Here is a 15,552-nt window from a genome sequence, read left to right as displayed (position 1 = left end):
GAGCGTGGGTGTGAGGGGAAGCTGGAGAGCAGAGGTTCCAGTGGGATGTGCTGCGGTAGCCCCGCCCCTGCGGAGCCCGTGGCCCTGGGGACCACCTGCCCCATCCCCACCATAGGAGCCCCCGCACCTTAGGAGCCCCCCCCCCAACACACATGTTCAGAACTCCCAGTGCCCAAGGAGCCCCTGCGCCCTCGCAGTGCCCACAGCGTGCACTCCATGTGCGGGATGACCCTGCCTGCCCCGCACCCTCTCTTGGTCACTGCTCACAGCCTCCAGCGGGTGGAAGGGAAGGCATGCACTCGCAATGAGCCTTCCATGCGCTATTGTCTGTGTCTCTTAAAAATAAAATTCGTGACTATTACTAAGGCTAAGAACTGACGAAAAAGTGAAAAAACACAAAAACTAGATGAGTTATTGAAACAGAACCTATGTTAGAGTTCATTTGGCAGAGAAGATATAGAGGCCATCAGTCCAGTTTCAAATGGGGCTCCCCTGCCCTGGTAGGGGAGGTGCGGAGCTCTGAGTTCTAGCGCTTGGGGCGGGGAGAGCAAAGGGTCTGGAGAAGCAATGAAGGAATCCTCTCCCCCCCTCCAGGACCCCAGGGCCCTGGCACAGATCCCTCTTTCTGCCGGATCAAGGTCACCACAAGGGCCGAGCACCCAGAGCCCTCAAACCCCACCCCTGCTGCACCCACCACCACCACATCCAGCCTCATGGCCATGCCTGCACCCTGGCTCACCTCACAGGCTCTTCCCCTCATCTGACCACATCCAGCCTCCTCTCCATCATCAGTGATGGCTGATCCCAGCCTCATCTCCTCAGGGAAGCCCTGCCCACCTGGGAGGTTCATGGCATGACAGAACAGCACACAGGCCGGCACACAGCACACACCAGGCTCAATGAACAGCTTGTACAGCAATGCCCCCCAAAGAGGACCAGACCTAGTCCCAGACCCAATTCTGTGGTTGAGAAGAGAGGGGTTTTAGAAAATAGGTATACCCTTCCCTTAACCTTCCCTGACTTTATTCTCCATTTCAGCATAGCAAAGGGAATTAGAATAATTTGAGGGATCCCCTAGGCCAGCCGTGGGCAAACTACGGCCTGCGGGCCAGATCCGGCAGTTTGAAATGAATAAAACTAAAAAAAAAAAAAAAAAGACCTACCCTTTTATGTAATGATGTTTACTTTGAATTTATATTAGTTCACACAAACACTCCATCCATGCTTTTGTTCCGGCCCTCCGGTCCAGTTTAAGAACCCATTGTGGCTCTCGAGTCAAAAAGTTTACCCACCCCTGCCCTAGGCAGTTGTGAGAAAAGAGGATAAAAGGCCCTAAGTAGTCAGCAAGTGTAACAGAGTGAAGACTGACAGGAGATGGCAGAGATGGAAGCATGACTTGAATTAACTCTTTAGACCTCAGTTTGCTCACCTGCAAAATGGGGGAGTGTATTCGGGTGAGGTGAACCACATGGTCCCGATTTCATGGCGCTGCAACTTGTTCCCCATAATTCTTGTGCCCCCTGCACAGCTCACTGTAGCTTTGAGGGAGGGCATGTGGGGAAGGGTCGGGGCAGAAAAGGCCAGAGAACCCCCTTTCCAGTGAGGCCTCAGCAAATGCTCAATTGAAAGGGTTCAGCGAGGAAGCACGCAGGGTGCTGTGTCTGTGGAAGTTCTCGCATTCTCATGGATTCGATCCTGGGCCTTTGGGAACTCTGTAGAACATGTCAGGGTTTAGCTCAGTCCAGGATATACAAGTTGCAATTTTCACTTAAAAGTTGCCACCTGGAATCCAGACTTGGTCTTCGGTGGCCAGGAAGCAGAGCTGAGCGTGGGTTTCTCCCCGACCTGCTGCACACATGGCAGCTCCAGCTCCAGTGCTTTGCAGACGTGGTCTTTGCTTTCCGGCATCTTTCAACCTAACAGAGATAAAAAGAACCCCGATAAAAAGGGACTTCAATGGAGTCTCTTGAAAAGAAAGCAGATATGCTTAAAGTATTAACACATTGGCTCTAAGTGTAGTTCATATTTATAACCGCATGAGGAATTTGTATGGGGTGTGGGAAGAAAGTTCCAAGACATCGAAATAGAGAGACTTGAGAGGTGGGGGCTCGGGGCTACCTCACTTCTCTTGGCTAGCCGGCTCTCCTCTGAGCAGCTGGGACCTTAAGGACTGCAAGGAAGAGCAGGGAGATGGGTGACCTTCTGGAGAGAATGCTCCAGATGAAAATGGTGACCTGGTTTAAAATGCTGTTTTGACGAATGAATCATGCAGAAAATCATACCATGGAATTTGTGTTTCCTGGTGGGAAGTTGTTGGTGAGGCTTGTCATACAGCTCTAATGAGGTTCACACCTTTAATTAGTGCTTAAACTTCTCTGGCGAGGTCTGTGTGGGGAAACTCAGACAGCACTGTTATGCTCATTTCACATTTGGAAACTTGAGGAGCACTAGGGCTTATCTTGGACTACACGTGGGTGACCATCTGGGCTGGGCTGCCAGGAACAGCAATGGTTCCTGCATCTTGTCTTACTGTCATTATTAATAGTGCCCCCATTCTCTGTCACCAGCCCTTTGGTTTACATCTAAGTATAAGGTCACCCTGGCCAGCTGACACACTGCTGGCAACACTAGGACTGAAGACCCTACATTTCAATCACCAGGTCATCCATGTAAGCAGATGTTTTCCCAGTTGTCAAAAGTCCTTAATGAGTTACAGGGTGACATACAGCAATGTGTCCCTTAGAAAGGCGACATGTAACACATCAAACATGAGGTCTCTGGTTGAAACATTTTGGTTTTGTTTGTTTTTCACTTTGTTTTGTTTTTCTTTCACGGTTATCAGTGCCTTTGAAAATCACATTTATGACCTCAGCAAGCACTGGTTATTTCTTTTATGTCCTAATGTTGTGATTTGAAGCTATCTTATCCTTAGGATTAAAAGAAAAATTGAAACATATCAGAGTAATTCCACGTATGTTTGGTTCTAGCAATGATTTCTCTCTTGAAAAACTTACATAAAGGAGGTTGACATGCTTTCCATAGTCCTATAATTATTTTAAAAAATATATTTTATTGATTTTTTACAGAGAGGAAGGGAGAGGGGTAGAGAGTCAGAAACATCCATGAGAGAGAAACATCGATCAGCTGCTTCCTGCACACCCCCTACTGGGGGATGTGTCCGCAACCAAGGTACATGCCCTTGACCGGAAATCGAACCTGGGACTCTTTCAGTCCACAGGCTGACGCTCTAGCCACTGAGCCAAATTGGTCAGGGCCGCAGTCCTGTAATTTAATTGGGCTGTTGAGAAGTCATATGTAATTATGATTAATGTCCATTATGATAGATACCCCTTTAAGTTGTGTTATCAAAACCAACAAGGAGCCAGACTGCAAAATCACCATCTTTCATCCCATCACTTGCCTTTCCTTTTATTTTATTTTAATTTTTTAAAATATGTTTTTTATTGATCCAGAGAGAGGAAGGGAGAGGGAGAGATAGAAACATCAATGATGAGAGAGAATCATTGATTGGCTGCCTCCTGCACCTATGGATCGAACCCAAAATCCGGGCATGTGCCCTGGCCGTGACCTCCTGGTTCATGGGCCAATGTTCAACCACTGAGCCACACTAGCCGGGCTTGTCTTTCCTTTTAAATGACACTCTTTTGGTATGTTAGTTCATTTTGAGTCATGAATTGCCAACATGGAGTGATTAACCAAGAAATAGTCTTGCACCTTCCTTGGTTAACAGAAATGGGGTTGAACATTTAGCCCCTGGTATCATTATTGTAGCTCTCTATATAACTGGAGGAAAATCAAATTTCAAGTTTTTCCCGCTTCCCTTCTGCCTTTCACAGCAAATTTCAAAGGATAGCAGTAGGCAGATTGGTTTATAATGGCATTTTTTAAGCCCAGAAATTACATTAAACCGAAAAGCATGGTGTACTTCAAATAGTTTTATTCCAGAAAACATCTCCACAGCAACAGCAATGACAAGAATCGTATTTTTCATGAAGATCTGACTTACAGAGCTTATGTCGATGGCAGAGTTCAGTTACTGTTTTCCAGAGTCCCCTCTCAGAAAAACTGACATTCAGCAAAATGTTCATAGGAAGTTCTGTGTGCTTTGGGGAGAAATGTAGAGTCAGTGCAACAACAGCATTAATACAGCGCCTTCTCACATTGTTTTCCATTCCTGTGCTCAGGGAGGAAGAACAAAGGGCTAGTAACCAGTCCAAAAGAAGCTTTTCCCCGTAGAATGGTCAGGAAGTTGAACTATTCAAGAGAACATGTCGTGCTGTAATATACGTCCAGATTTCATGGTCCTTGATGATTTATGTCAATTCACTGGGAATGCCTTTCTCTGTTGTGCATTCCACATAGAGTTTGGCTTTCAGGAATATCTACAGAGGAGGCAGTCTGCTTTGTCCACTGGAGAGAGGAGGGTCCCAGCACGTGGTCTGCTGAGGGGGTGCCTGGGGCGGCCTGGAAACTAAACGGAGTTCAGAACTAGTGGGAGAGCTGCCCCCATTATGTCCATCTGGGGGTTAATGGGGCCCCTGAAGGGCTGTTCTCACACTTTCCAGATAGCCCCAAGAAAGTATCATTTGCATCTAAAAATGGATTTTTTTCCTGCTTGGATCGAACTAGTTAGGAACTCACACACACTTGGGGCAGGGCCGGGTGCTGTGTGTAGTATGTGCACTCTTATCTCTTTCACTCTGGGGATTTTGTCTCTGTGCTATGTCAAGTGACAAGGAGGAGCTGCTAGGAGCAGGCTGTTCACACACCAAAGCAAATCGGGTTGGTGTTCCAGCCCCAGGACCAGGGACATCTGGTTTAGACTGACACTCTGGTGTTGCAACCTCTTCTCTCCTGTCCCTTCCTCTCCCCGCCCCTGCCCCCCCCTCCCCCCTTCCTCTCCCCTCCTTTTCTCTCTCTCTCTCATCAGACCCCCCATCCTTCTGACATTAATAATTTGAAGACAAATAACAACAGCTATACAAGGATCAGGATAACCTGGACCTGAGGGACTGAACGCAGATCCCTCCTGAACCTGAAGACATAGTAAGGTTAAAACAAGTTTCATCTGGCATTTGCCTGAGGGCCACCAGTACAGACACTGTGTAAGATTAGATCCTCCTTAAAGCAAGATGACCTACTAATTCCGTTGCAAAATCATGGAGACCTCGAGTACCTGCCCTGTCCACCCACCTACGTGCATGCATTCATAGGAGATTCACCACATCTTAGATTTCAGGGCAAGTCCTGTTCGGAGTTTCTTCTTCCCTTTCCATTGTGTGTTTGGCTCACTCCCTGGCACGTCCACTTTCCTTTTGGTCTATATCCTTTGTCCTCTAGGGGCTTCCGCATCTGTTTGCCCTAAATGGCCAAAATATGTCCCCCACACGGCCAAACGCACAGGGACCCAAGGTCAGAATCTGGAGGATAGGCCAGCCATTGTTCTGCACCAATTCTTTATCTAAATTAATCTAAAGCCTTGCCTGATTGGCCTGTGACCTGGGTCAAGGTATGGTCAGCAGGCTGACCATTGTCCTGTTCCCCCCTCAACTGAAGGGGCCCACTACACATTACAATATCACATTCTTCCTACTAGTGGTTGTACTACTTTTAGATATTGATGTTGCTTAGATTATTTTTCCATCTTTTTTTGTGAACATTGTGCCTATTTTCACTTTCTGGGAAATTTGCCAGTTTTTCAAGGACTGGGCAAAAAACAAAATAAATATTTGTAGGTAGTTTCAAAGGACAAAGTAAGTCGGACATACCTCTGCCCATCCAAAGTGAAGCATTTTAGTTGCTTTTCAGATATCTTAAACTAATTAACCTGAGAGAGTCAGAAGGTTGATTTCACTAAGTGTACTTTTCAGCTCTGTGATCCACGGTGTGTGTGTGTGTGTGTGTGTGTGTGTGTGTGTGTGTGTGTTGGGGAAAGGTCCGGAGTCAAAGTGTAGGCAAATGAGTACAGACTTCTTAAAGTCTAGTTTAAGTGCTTGAAATGGACCGTGTCAAAAATAAACCACCGCTGTGTATGCTCATCAGGCTGCAAGTAGTGCCAGAAAGTGTTTCCTTAACAACATTCAGCGTACACTCTTTCTTTAAAAAAAAAAAAAGTTTAAGGGATTTCACTGAAATTTGGTCCGTTCAGCAGTTGGCTGTTTATAAATATGTGTAGCAGCCTATGTGGGAAGCTGACTCAGTGTCTGAGATTAAAGAGACCAGAAGGTTCGCGCCGGTGATCCCGGTGCAATGTTTCCCACCCCCGGGCTGCGAGGGCTCAGCGGTTGGCCGAGGTGGAAACAGGCAGCCCGTGTCCCTGGGAGGGAGGCCCGTCACTTGTTGGGGCCTCGGGAGCGCGCGGCGCGGGTGCGGCGGCGGCGGCTGGGAGCGCAGCCCCCGTCGCTCCGGGGACTGTCCGCGGGGCGGGAGCGCAGGGCGGGGGGCGCCGCATGGAGACGCGGGGAGGCCCGGGCGCAGGGAATGCACTTTTTCTCCAGCGCGAGAGACTTCGCACGGGAGTGCAGATTAGTTAGGGCGGGGTGTTCGCACCCGTCTCCTTCCCCCCCACCACAGGATCCCTTTCAGACCCTGTTTGTATAGCTTTCAAACTTGCGCTGGGGATTTTAAAGGCAAATGGGAGTTGGTGCTGTAAGCAGGGGCAATGGAAGAAAATGAAAGCCAGAAATGTGAGCCGTGCCTTCCTTACCCAGCAGACAGCAGACACACGCGGGGTAAGTCACAGAGTCATTCAAAGATGGAGTTACGGTTCCGCGCGTCCCTCGCCGCTGGCTGCGTTTTATAAGTGGAGACAGGGCTCAGGGCAAAGAAAAGGAGTTATTTCCTGGGGCGGTGCGTTTTCAGAACTGAGCGGAGAGCTGTGATTTCTTGGGTTTTTTTTTTTACTTTATCTCCGGCAGGATTTTCGCAAGTGGCGTGGTGATGTCCCTCTTGGAGCACAGTCAGCAGGCAGTGGCTGCTGTATCTCTAGGCAATGACAAATGTGTCGCTAAAAGCAGCTTTTCCTACTCCCTGCTCCAGCGCGGGAGAAAGCAGTTGTTTCTCTGGAGCCCTCCCTGGGGCGGCAGCATTCCCATTCATTGGTTGGGGGATTTCACGAGGCAAATGCATGGTGGGTGCAAGTTTTGTAGTGTCTGCGAGTTAAATCCCAGAGTTTGGGGATGTTTCATTTTACAGATCAGAACAGCCGGGGAGCCGTGTACATCTGGATGATAGGTGGGACTCTGAGTCTTCTGTGTGTTTTAATTCAAAAGTTGAGAGTTGTTAGACAATGTTGGTGAGTTTTCTTTGGGCAGTTTCCCTTTAATTGTTTTTATAATAGACTTGTCTTTTCCGTAGGGAATTTCCAGAAGCTTATGTTGTTCCAAAAAAAATTCACAGAGGGGTTGGGTAGAGGAAAGACTTATCTGCTCTCCAGAGCCTGCCGCCAGAACCTATCCTGCAGCACCATGCAGACAGCTGTTCATAAACCACCCCTACCCACCCACCCCAGGCTCATCTGGGCCCAGTTAGCAACTCAAAGTCTTGCTTTCGGGACTGCAACGCTGTGTGGGAGTAGGGATTGTGCACAGGGGAAAAGGTGTGTGTGTGTTTTAAGACTGAAGGGAAGTAACAAATGACTCATCCACACTGAAAATGCAAAAGTCAGCCAGACAGAAGAAAATGCAATTACAAGTGGTAGAGCTTCCCCTCCTTCTCCCTCTCTCACCCCCCAACCCCCCACCTCTTTACTCCCCAACCCCCCACCTCTTCACCCCCCTACCCCCGGTGAAATGCAGGAAACTTTAAGCTTAGAAACCCCTGGAAAATCCCCGAGTCTTGTATTCATCAGTCCTGGCTTCGGTTTGCACTTCCAAAGCAGAGCATTCTCCTTGAAGGCGCCTGGTCAGGAGGGTCCAGCAGGAGATAAGACTGCCTCCCGCCCCTCCCCCACCCTTATTTGATAGGACCGAATCCTAAGGCAGGAATTCAGCCTCTGGGCCTTTGCTGCAATAAATGGCTCAGAATCTAGATGGGCAATTAGAATGGGACCAATTTAAGAAATAACTTTCAAACAAACACAGCAATTGAAAGATGCTTGAGAGACTTGAGCTGGTCACAAAGAGAGAGTGTGACCACTTTATTCATTTATTCATTTGCTCAATGAATACTGAGCACCTGTTCTGTAGTAGTCACTGTTTTTAGCTACTGAGGATCTAGCAGCAAACAGACTAATAAAAGTACCTGCCTTCATTGAATTTACATTCTAAGGGCTAAGTTTGGGCAGATGGGGGCGGTAGAGACAGATAACGAGCAAATAAGTAAAATATATAGCATGCTAGAAGGCAGGATTGCTAGGTTTTGTAAATAAAAATACAGGATGCCCAGTTACATTTGAATTTCAGATAAACCACGAATAATTTTTTTTAGCATAAGTATAGTCCATACACGATTGGAACATACTTATGTTAAGAATTATTTATTATTTATCTGAAATTCAAATTTAACCAGCATTCTGTATTTTATCTAGCAGCCCTATTAAGTCTGTGGGGGAGAATAAGGCAGGGAATAGGGAGTGCTGGGGTGGGGGTGGGGGGAGGTGAAACTACAGATAGAATTATTAAGGGGAGCCTCATTGGTGTGATATTTGAACAAACATCTGAAAAAGGCAAGGGAGGGAATAGCAAGGACATGGTCAAAGAACAGCAAGAACAGGAGAGACAGATGGGAGGAACAGGGGCTAAGAGGTAATCCCAGGCCAGGTCATGCAGGGACTGTGGCAGTGTGGGAAGGACTTGGGCTGTTACTTCAAGGGCGGTGGGGAGCTGCTGGCGGCTCTGACTTGTCTTACAAAGGGTAATACTGGGTGCTGTGCTGAAGGCTTCTGTGGTAAAACAGGCAAGAAACGGCGCTAGCTTGGACCAGCAGGTAGTAGAGCATCAAGTGGTGACAAGAAATGGTCTCGATGTCCATTGAGGGTAAGGCCAAAAGAATTTGCTGAGGGATTGGATGTGGGACATCAGAGAACCAGAGGAGTCAAAGATAACTTCAAAAATGTTTGTCTGCACAGCTGAATGAATGGAGTTGCCATTTCCTTAAACCAGAAAGCACGTGAGGGGAATAAATGAAAAGGTGTTTATGGCTTGGGTTGTTAGGATTTGAGAAGTTTATCAGGCATCCAGGTAGGGATGTTGATTAAGATTTGGGTACTCATGACTGGAATTGAGAGAGGACTGGGGACTGAGAGTTGTGCTAGGATGGGGTCTGTGTGCAGAAGGAAAGGAAAGGTCGGGAGATGTGCCCTGGAACACTCCAGCAGTTAGAGGTCAGGCATCGGGGAAGGGGTGGCTGGAGAGGTGGTGAAAGGTGAATAAGAATCCAGGTTAGATTTTTAAGATCCCATAGAGTTATGGGTTAAGAATGATGCTGTGAAGGAATGTGGCTTCATTTCCAGTTTTTTGATCAGCACAAGGACCACAAAAGGGAGGCCAGGCCACTGATGCCCACATCACCCATCACACCGTATGTCCATCCCGGTCACTGCCCTCTCCATTGTATTGTTTATGTACTGTGCCGGAAGCCAGTCCATCCTTGCTGCTTGACACAGTTGCTGCAGGAAAGAAACATCTGCACAGCATATGTTTCAAGGGACCTGGTATATATAGCATACTGTTCTTAATATGTTTGCTCCCCTTAGCACTATGTTTTTTAACCAAGGTCACCTCTCCGAGAAAGGTTGTTTCCCCAGGTGGGGATTTTTCCCTGAGGTTAGGGAGGGGATACAACCCCTTAATTAAGTGCCAGGCAGGTAGTTAAGCTACATAATCTTTACTCCCTGGAATGGAGATAAGAAACGCCCTAACCTTTGTAATAGAAATTGACAGGATTAAAATCGGCTGGTATAAATACGGATGTAACAAGACAATAATCATCAGATCCTCATCAGATCCTCATCAGATCCTCATCACATCCTCATCAGATCCTCATCAGCTCCTAACCAGAACCTAGCCAGAGAACATGGCAAAAGATCCTGGACAGAACCTGGCTACAGAACTTCACTGGAGAACCTAGACAGAACATGGCAAAAGAACCTGGTGACTGAACCTGGCTGGAGAACATGGAGAACCTGGCTGGAGAACCTAGCAAGAGAACATGGCACCAGAACTTGGTTGGAGATCCTGACCAGAACTTCGCTGGAGATTCTGGAGGGAGAACCTCGCTATGCTGATGAACTGAACCCAGTTTCCATGTCATTCATTCTTCGCCGACTCCGTCCACACCTTTGGGGATCCCTGGACCCGTTGGGGTTGGACCCCAACAGTACTGTATGTGTTTCAACCAATTACAATGTGGTATTCCAGGGCACCGACCCTGTCTTCATCCTTACATTCCCAGAATCCAACAGCATCAGACATGCAGAAGGCACTGGAGAAATACTTGTTGAACAAAGGCTTTGAGTTTATCCATCTACTATAGATAAGGACCCCTTGGGTGATCATGTAACTTATTGTCCAAACTGAGACACTTTTGAGAGTGAAAGGGAACACTATAAATAATTTCTCTGAGACAACAGTTGTAACCCAGATCTCTTTTGGCAAACTGGGGCATATGGTTGCCTCAGGAATAGCTCTAATCAAAGAGATTTCCATGGCTGAATAGGCAGGTGACTAGGTAAGTAATAGGGTGAAAGTGTACTGCCAAGTGCATTGTGCAGAGCAGGCCCTCAATGATTACTGGTTGAATTTGAGTCTAACTATATCATGTTCCCTTTGGAGGCTATGGGCTCTTCAGAGTGGCCCTTGGGGGTTCCTTGGGATGCGTATATCTGCCTACAGCACCCTTGAGGGTCTGCTTTTGTCTGGCCCCTGAGACCTTGAAATCTCTATGCTGGTGAAGTGCTGCCAGCCACCTGCTTGCCTCCCCCACCTCCGGATTGCCAGTGTTTGAAGATACTTAGTATTCACTATGGTGGCAATCACTTTACAGTGTGTAAGTGCAGCAAAGCAATATATTGTACATCTTCAACCCAGACAATATTAGATCAATTACATCTCAGTGAAGCTGGAAAAAAGAAATAGAATTGGCAGACCCACAGAGTGCAAGCCTGGGGAGTCCCAGACATTCCGGTCTTCGCTCAGAAGTCAGCTCTAAAATTTCCCCATCAATCTCTCTTCCTTATCCTGTTTTATTCTTCAGAGCACTTATCATGATATGTCATTTCTATTACATATTATTTGTTTATCCGCCTCCCTAATTATAATGTTGACTCCACCATAAGGGAAGGGAATTAAGTCTCTCTTGATCACCACTTTACTATGTGTCTTAACTCCTTTCAGTGTACAGGGCAGGCACTCAGTAAATATTTTTGTGAAGAATGAATTCATTAACCAACTAACCTACAGTTGAGAAAAAATGCTTTTCTGGGTGAGGAAGGGGCTGTACCTATTTTGCCTAAAATCTATAGGATTTTGCCTAAAACCTTCCTCACTTAATTTTTAAAGTTTTTTTAGAGGAATGTAACGGCCCAGTTTTAGGTGTACCTTCTCTGCTAATTTGCATATGGTGATCTTTGTGATATGAATAAGGGAGCTGGAAAACTGGTGAAGCCTGTGCGCCCCCAGCAGCACACAGGATATACATTAGTCAGATAGGCTGATTGCTCTAACAGTCCTTGTGATTTAGCATAATCAGGGTTTATTTCTCAAACACAGTAGAATGTGGATCTCCTGGACGGTCCACCTCCAGGCTGACTCTGGGACCCAGGCACCTTCTGTAGAGTCAGGACACCATTCCCCAAGGCCTAGGAGGCTCTCCCTGGAACTTTCCACAGTCAACTGGCCAGAGAGGAGAGAGAACGAACATCAAAGATAATTCAGGAGGTCCAGGGGCCAGGACTAAAGATGGCTCACACTTCTGCATTGGCTGGAATTAGTACAGGGCCCCAGCTAGGTGAGGGGACCGGAACACACAGTCTTCCTGTGTGTGCAATGGGAGGACGTTATGGTTTGAATACATAGCAGGAGTGGGGAACCTTTTTTCTGCCAAGGCCACTTGGATATTTATCACATCATTTGTGAGCCATACAAAATTATCAACTTAAAAATAAGCCTCCTATATTTGGTCAAACATTTAATTAACTCACCCCTAATGCGTTGGCAGGGCCAGACCACATGATTTTGTGGGCCTGATATGGCCCGAGGGATGAACGTTCCCCACCCCTCTTTAGTCTGACAGGCCCAGGTAAGTTGTACAGCCAGGCAAAGCAGCAGCTCCCCATGATGTTCCTATGACGAGAGCCTCTCTTACAATTTAAAAAGCTACATCTTAGAGGCAGCTAGCCAGGAGTCACCATAAAGAAGTGACCATAAAGAAGTGACTTCTTCCCTAAGAGACTGTGACCCACCTCATCTTGGCCCGGGAGCCTGTCAATCCTGTTGCTGGTTCTCAGAAAGATACCAGGCATGTCATGCCTCAGTGATGTACAAGGCCCGGGTTCCTTGTTGCAGGTCAGCTGATCCGGCCAAAGCAACTTGAGCTGTGGCCAGGAAGCCAGCCTGGGCAGCTCCTGAGGTCGCCTGCCTGCTGGGCAGCTTGTTATGTGGATGACCCATCTTCCCGGCCTACTCAGGACTCACCCCGTTCCTCACTTCTACTTGCACTTTCCAGAATGTGTCCATCCCAGCCAGAAAGCCCTTTGGAATTCAGAAGCCTGTCTCTCTAACACTCCTGCCTTGTCCCTCCTTCTGCTCCTGGAGGGGCTGTTCTCTGCCCCCAGCTCCTGCTAGAAGTGAGCTACTGGGAGGAGTTGCTCCAGGCTGTGCAGAGGCTGGGAGGGCCCGGAAGGGGAAACTGGAAGCCTGGTCTTCATACTGCAGCCTCCTTATTTGTCTGAGGTGGATTCCCAGAATAGCAAACAACTAGACACACCCGTATTTAAATGTTAGCACCAAAGCCTTCTGGACAAGAAATAAAACTGTGTTTCTGTTTGGATGGCTTGGATCATCTATTCATGCGGATAATGAGGAACTGGCAGGACTCGGATCTCTGGTTCCATGGCCATGGAGTTGTGACAGAACGTCCTCTGCCTGCTCCCTCTCTTGTTTGTGTCTATCCCTGTTTAGTTTTCCCCCTCAGTTGAAAGACCACATTCTCTCTAAATGACTGGAATGGGAGAGTGGTCACTCTCCCTCAGGCATGGGCTTGGCAGCTCCTGAGCGCTGAAGCTTACTGAGGAAAGCGGTGTGGGCAAAGTGGTGTGGGGTTGCTGTGGGTGCTGGTGGCAGCGGAGTAGGTCCTGGTGGTGGGATGGGGGCCGATGGGGCTGACAGCTGGATCAAAGCGCAAGGCGGGAAGGTGGGACCGGAGGAAGGAGCGGGCTTCGAGGGCGATTAGATTTGGACTGTGCCTTTAGCCATTGGTGCATTAACCACTGATGCTATTTGCTGCTTTTCTCCAAAGCGGATTAAACCTTGTTAAGCAACTGGAGACATTTAGAGGAATCCATGAGACAGAGAAAAAATGGAAAAGCGAAGGAAGGTTGATGTGACCCTCCCAGTGCTAAGTGTTTGAAAAGAGTGGGGGTGTAGAGGGCCAGTAAGTGGGGGCTGCTGGGAGGTGAATGCTGACAGAAGGTTGATGCTGGCTCCACACTGCCCCTCCTCGCGCCTTTCCCAATTTATTTCAAAGGAGAAAGAGGAAAACTCCCTTCCAGCTCCAAGGGGCTACTGTTCTGGCTGTCTTGACCTCTTCCTCGGAGTCTTGGATGAAACAATAGTTCGTGTGAGTCTGCGACAAAGCTCTGCAGAGGGGACTTTCTGCACCTGTCGGTATTTGAGGCGCAGGAGTGTATACCCATGTGGGTGTGTGTGGATGTTTGTGTGTTATGCCCGTGTAAAGAAATCCCCTTTCTAGAGATTGTCCTGCTAATTAGCCTCGCTGTCCTGGATACTTCCCCTCCCCCCCAAAAAATATATTATTTTAATGAAGTTAAAAGTGATCTTAATACTCCATTTAAAAGTTAACATTGTTAGGTCAAACACACAACTTTTGGCTAATACAAAACTCATATTCACATGCACACTCAAAGGATAAAGCTAAATCTCTTCAGATTGCACACATCTTTACCAGCCTGAGATATGGCATTTTCTCCATCTAGCTTTATTCCATGGTTTCTGTTACTTCTGTATTATCAAAGAAGAGGCCACAAAAAAGGTAGCCATCTTGTGAGTCCACCCAATGAGAAAGTAAGCAAAATCAATGAAGTTACAGTTTATCTCCCACTATCTTTTAAACCAATAGTTCCATCTTCTTTGCCTTCTAAATGTACTGCTGAGACTAATGAAAAGTAGAAGAATTAAGGAGTCTGGCTGTTTTGTCCCCCTCCCTTTTCTCATCAATGTCTGATGGAGATGCTGTAATTAGCAATGTAATGAGAAGTGAAGGGTAAACAAGAAGAATTATTCCCAGAACATGCATTGAGGGACGGAAGATGGAACAGGAAAACCAGCCTGAGTTAAAATATTCTCTATGCCTAACCAAAGGGGGTCATGCCTAGAGTCCCACACACAGATGTTTCTAGGCAATGACGGAGAAAACTGTTGGTGGCATTGCCTTCAGAGGCACTAACTTACACCTAAGTCTGGACACCTGATGCTCTACCTTTCTGGCATGAATGTTTGGTTCTCTGTTTATCTGAGACTCAAATCTAAAACTCTCAAATATTGGGTCTCTCTACACATTCCTTTTAGAGATAAGTAATTGGCAAATAAGCTTGCATTGGAAACTTATTTTTAAAAAATAGTTAAGGGTACCTTTATAGGCTTTAGATCTAGAAGGCTCTTTGCATATCTAATGCTAGTCCCACATCCTCCTTTTGTTAATGAAGAGAGTGAGTCTGAGAGGTCACATTACTTGTTGGAAGCCTAGGTTTTGGCAGGACTCCTGAGACCCAGCCCAGTGCTTTCTCCAGGGAACTCGGTGGCCAAGGATGTTTTCCTGCCGCATCTGTAATATTGTTTAAGAGCTGCTCCCTGTGACAGAACCTGGCGAGTTCCTGAAGTGCTTCTGAATGTGCACTACTTTCCCTTCCTATTCTGGCTTTTAAAGAAGTAACTCCCTTTTCTCAGTTAAGTGGAATATTCCAACCTGGCACCCATTTGCCAACCATTGAGAAGGAATGGAGAGGCCCTACTCATGTCCTGCACTCAGAGCCTTGTCATTGCCTGCTTCCGTTTTGACCCTACCAGGTCAGAGGCCTCTAGAATGTACCGTGTGTCTCTTCCCTTCAGTGTGTGTTTCAGATTAAGTCCACTTCAAGTGAAATGTGTCTAAGCCTTTACTTTACGCCCCTTCAGTTATTACCTGTAATAGTATTCTTACGCTTGCTTGGTTTATGTTAATGGGGGGAATCGAACTTGTAAGCGGTTGGCCTGTCAGTTATTACAATAGCTATTTTTGATCTTGGAGATGAAACAAATGCTTCAGAAACCACCTTCAGATATAAAAATCTAAAGATCCTGTTACCAGGATGATGGA

The 15,552-nt window shown here is 47.0% G+C and overlaps 1 protein-coding gene and 1 long non-coding RNA gene across 4 annotated transcripts in view; one reads left to right on the top strand and one right to left on the bottom strand.

Annotated features, from left to right (window-relative positions):
* Positions 1–1,209: 1,209 nt before the first annotated feature.
* On the bottom strand, positions 1,210–7,382 carry LOC106698061. The gene is made up of 3 exons (XR_002830602.1): positions 6,728–7,382; positions 4,028–4,124; positions 1,210–1,916 (listed from the first exon to the last, which is right to left on the bottom strand). It is a non-coding gene; the product is annotated as an uncharacterized LOC106698061 (long non-coding RNA).
* The window catches only part of KIAA1217 (KIAA1217 ortholog), an 86,600-nt gene continuing 77,685 nt past the window's right edge, over positions 6,638–15,552 (top strand). For all 3 annotated transcript variants that reach the window (XM_023758583.1, XM_023758582.1, XM_023758581.1), the window contains exon 1: positions 6,638–6,752. In XM_023758583.1, coding sequence (XP_023614351.1) covers positions 6,683–6,752 — 70 coding nt within the window. In that variant the 5' untranslated portion in view covers positions 6,638–6,682. The remainder of the gene's footprint in view (positions 6,753–15,552) is intronic.

The sequence above is a fragment of the Myotis lucifugus genome, unplaced genomic scaffold (genome assembly GCF_000147115.1).
Source record: "Myotis lucifugus unplaced genomic scaffold, Myoluc2.0 scaffold_132, whole genome shotgun sequence".
Lineage (NCBI taxonomy): Eukaryota > Metazoa > Chordata > Mammalia > Chiroptera > Vespertilionidae > Myotis > Myotis lucifugus.
The sequence above is the reverse complement of the archived record's forward strand: the minus strand, read 5'-3'. Positions and strand labels throughout refer to the sequence as shown.